At 50.0% G+C, this 2,889-nt stretch overlaps 1 protein-coding gene across 1 annotated transcript; it reads left to right on the top strand.

The window, feature by feature from the left end:
- The first annotated feature begins 1,673 nt into the window (after window positions 1–1,673).
- Window positions 1,674–2,606, top strand: LOC134420444 (olfactory receptor 14C36-like). The gene has a single exon (XM_063160616.1). It carries the CDS (start codon window positions 1,674–1,676, stop codon window positions 2,604–2,606), a length of 933 nt encoding a protein of 310 aa, XP_063016686.1.
- The last annotated feature ends 283 nt before the right edge of the window (window positions 2,607–2,889 follow it).

The following is a 2,889-nucleotide window of genomic DNA, read 5'->3' as shown; positions in this document are numbered from 1 at the left end:
TACAGCCACCCTGGGCACAGTACAGAGGCACAGAGAGCTTCAATCAGTCAGGGCTGCGAAGATGCTGAGAAGTGCCTGAGGCAGAATCACTGCCAGCCCTTGGCAAAGGAACCTCTGGCTGCAGGAAAATGCAGCTGCTGCTCCTGGAGCCATCTCCTAAACCTGGGACATCCCAATGCCTACAGACTCTGTGAGTAGAACTGAATATTTCTGGTGTGGGGTAGGTGAAATGCTCTTGAAGCTCTGATATGCTGAGTGTTTCTGATCAGTCATAGAATATTTCCAGGACAAGGACTTTGTAAAAAATGAGGTAAATTCCTAAGACTTTGTATTCAGTTTCCTACTACTGGACCATGGCAGGGAGGGTGAGGTAAATATTTAAGTTTGATTATGAATTATTCATTATTAATTTTGACAAGTGCCTGAGACAATGCAAACTGTACCTTTTAGTGATCAGTAGGAGATCTGTAATTTCCTTACAGCCCCTCTGCCCATGGACAGCACCAGCATCACCTTTGCTGGACCCATCAGGCTCAGTCTGAGCTGTCCTTTCTCCAAGCTGCAAACAGAACCTGCCCCCAGCCAGTGCCCTGCAAACAGGCAAGGTTCTGTCAGGCCAAGGAGAGTGCACAGAGATTTGGGCTCTGTGAGTGCTGGCAGGGAGAGATCAGGCACAGGGAAACACCTGCAGGAGGAAAATCTGCAGGAAGCAGAGAGAAGATCAGGGAATGAGAGAATAGAAAACCCAGAAATGCTGTGGCCGGGAGAGTTCAGAGATGTCCACAAGATCCTCTCCAGTGCAGCCCCTCCCTCTGAATAAGTCCCCTTCCTCCTGTGCCCCCAGCCAAGCCTCTGCCCTCAGGGCCGGGGCTCAAAGGCATGCAGCCCCTCCTGTGCAGGCAGAGCTGCAGCAGAGCCGTGGGGCAGCTCTGCAACCCTGGGCCCTGTTCCCTCTGCAGAGGACAGGGCTGGGAGCAGCTGCCCAGTACTGGGGGCTCTGGCAGGGGGCACAGCTGGCTCAGGGTGACACTGTCCCCAGTGCCTGGCTCTGGGCAATGCTTTCAGTGCAGCCAGGTAAGGAGCTGCATCTCCCTCAATCCAATGCCATCATAAGGACTCTTGCAAGTCATTCTGTGATTTCAGTCCAAGCTGGGAGCTTCAATATAGGGTGAAAACCTGTCCTAGAGCATCTCTGAGTTGTAAGATTGATGGGGAAAGGCAGAAGTGTTGTGACACTGAAAATGCTGCTGGGTTGGTGAAATGAGCAACGTGAGCCCTTGGCTACAAGTGTGGAGCTGGACTGCGGTGGATCCATCTGCTCTCACCAGCATCTGGGGGTTTTTTAGAGCAACATGGGAGTGTGCAAATCCTCCATGTGAGAAAAGAGAAAGCCAGAGAAACTCCAAACAAAATGAAGTTAGAGACCATTTCCCCTCAGTCTCTACTCTTAATCTTGCCTCAGGGAATTCACTCTGCTCTTCCAGAGGGCTGGAGAAAAGCTGAGGTTTTCTGATACTTAAGAATAGCAGGAAAGACACGGGGGGAGCTTTAAAAGAAAGCCACAGAACACCTGAATACCAAAAGCTCTGTGTGTGTTCCAGGGAAGGGTGTATCAGAAATGGCTTTGATTTTGGTTACAGGTAACTCCTCTCACCCATGTTCAGCAACAGCAAATGTCCAACAGCAGCTCCATCAGGCACTTCCTCTTGCTGGCATTGGCAGACACGCGGCGGCGTCAGCTGCTGCACTTCTGTCTCTTGCTGGGCATCTCCCTGGCTGCCCTCCTGGGCAATGGCCTCATCATCAGCGCTGTAGCCTGCGGCCACCACCTGCACACGCCCATGTTCTTCTTCCTGCTCAACCTGGCCCTCAGCGACCTGGGCTCCATCTGCACCACTGTCCCAAAAGCCATGTATAATTCCCTCTGGGACACCAGGAACATCTCCTACAAAGGATGTGCTGCACAGGTTTTTCTGATTATCTTCTTCCTGGGAACAGAGCTTGCTCTCCTGACCATCATGTGCTATGACCGCTACGTGTCCATCTGCAAACCCCTGCACTACCCAGCCCTCCTGGGCAGCAGAGCTTGTGCCCACATGGCAGCAGCTGCCTGGGCCAGCGCCTTTCTCAATGCTCTGCTACTCATGGCCAATACATTTTCCCTGCCCCTGTGCCATGGCAATGCCCTGGATCAGTTCTTCTGTGAAATCCCACAGATCCTCAAGCTCTCCTGCTCACAGTCCAAACTCAGGAAACTGGGGCTCATTGTTTGTAGTTCCTGTTTAGGTTTGGGTTGTTTCATATTCATTGTTTTCTCCTATGTGCAGATCTTCAGGGCTGTGCTGAGGATCCCCTCTGAGCAGGGACAGCACAAAGCCTTTTCCACCTGCCTCCCTCACCTGGCTGTGATCTCCATGTTCCTCAGCACTATTCTCTTTGCTCACCTGAAGCCCCCCTCCATGTCCTCCCCATCCCTGGATCTGGCCCTGTCAGTTCTGTACTCGGTGGTGCCTCCAGCCCTGAACCCCCTCATCTACAGCCTGAGGAAGCAGGAGCTCAAGGCTGCAGTATGGAGACTGATGACTGGATGCTTTCAGGACCATTAAACTGCTGGCCAGTTTCTGCAAATCACTTGTAATAAACATCATCTTTGATACTTCTTATGACATTTTGAAAGTTCTTTGATTTAATTTAATAATATTGTCTGATACTCTTTGGTTGGACATGACCTACACACACGTGATTAGGGTCAAAGAAGAAAACATTTTTATTTTGCATGTTCTGTAGTTAATATATTTTTTAAAAAGAGTGATCTTAAGTCATGAATTACATCACAATAACTTTTTTTAATCATTGATGCAAAGCTATTACTGTCAATATAATTGGCAA

The sequence above is a fragment of the Melospiza melodia genome, chromosome 7 (assembly GCF_035770615.1).
Source record: "Melospiza melodia melodia isolate bMelMel2 chromosome 7, bMelMel2.pri, whole genome shotgun sequence".
Lineage (NCBI taxonomy): Eukaryota > Metazoa > Chordata > Aves > Passeriformes > Passerellidae > Melospiza > Melospiza melodia.
Note: the sequence above shows the minus strand (reverse complement) of the source record. Positions and strands in the feature narration are given on the sequence as shown.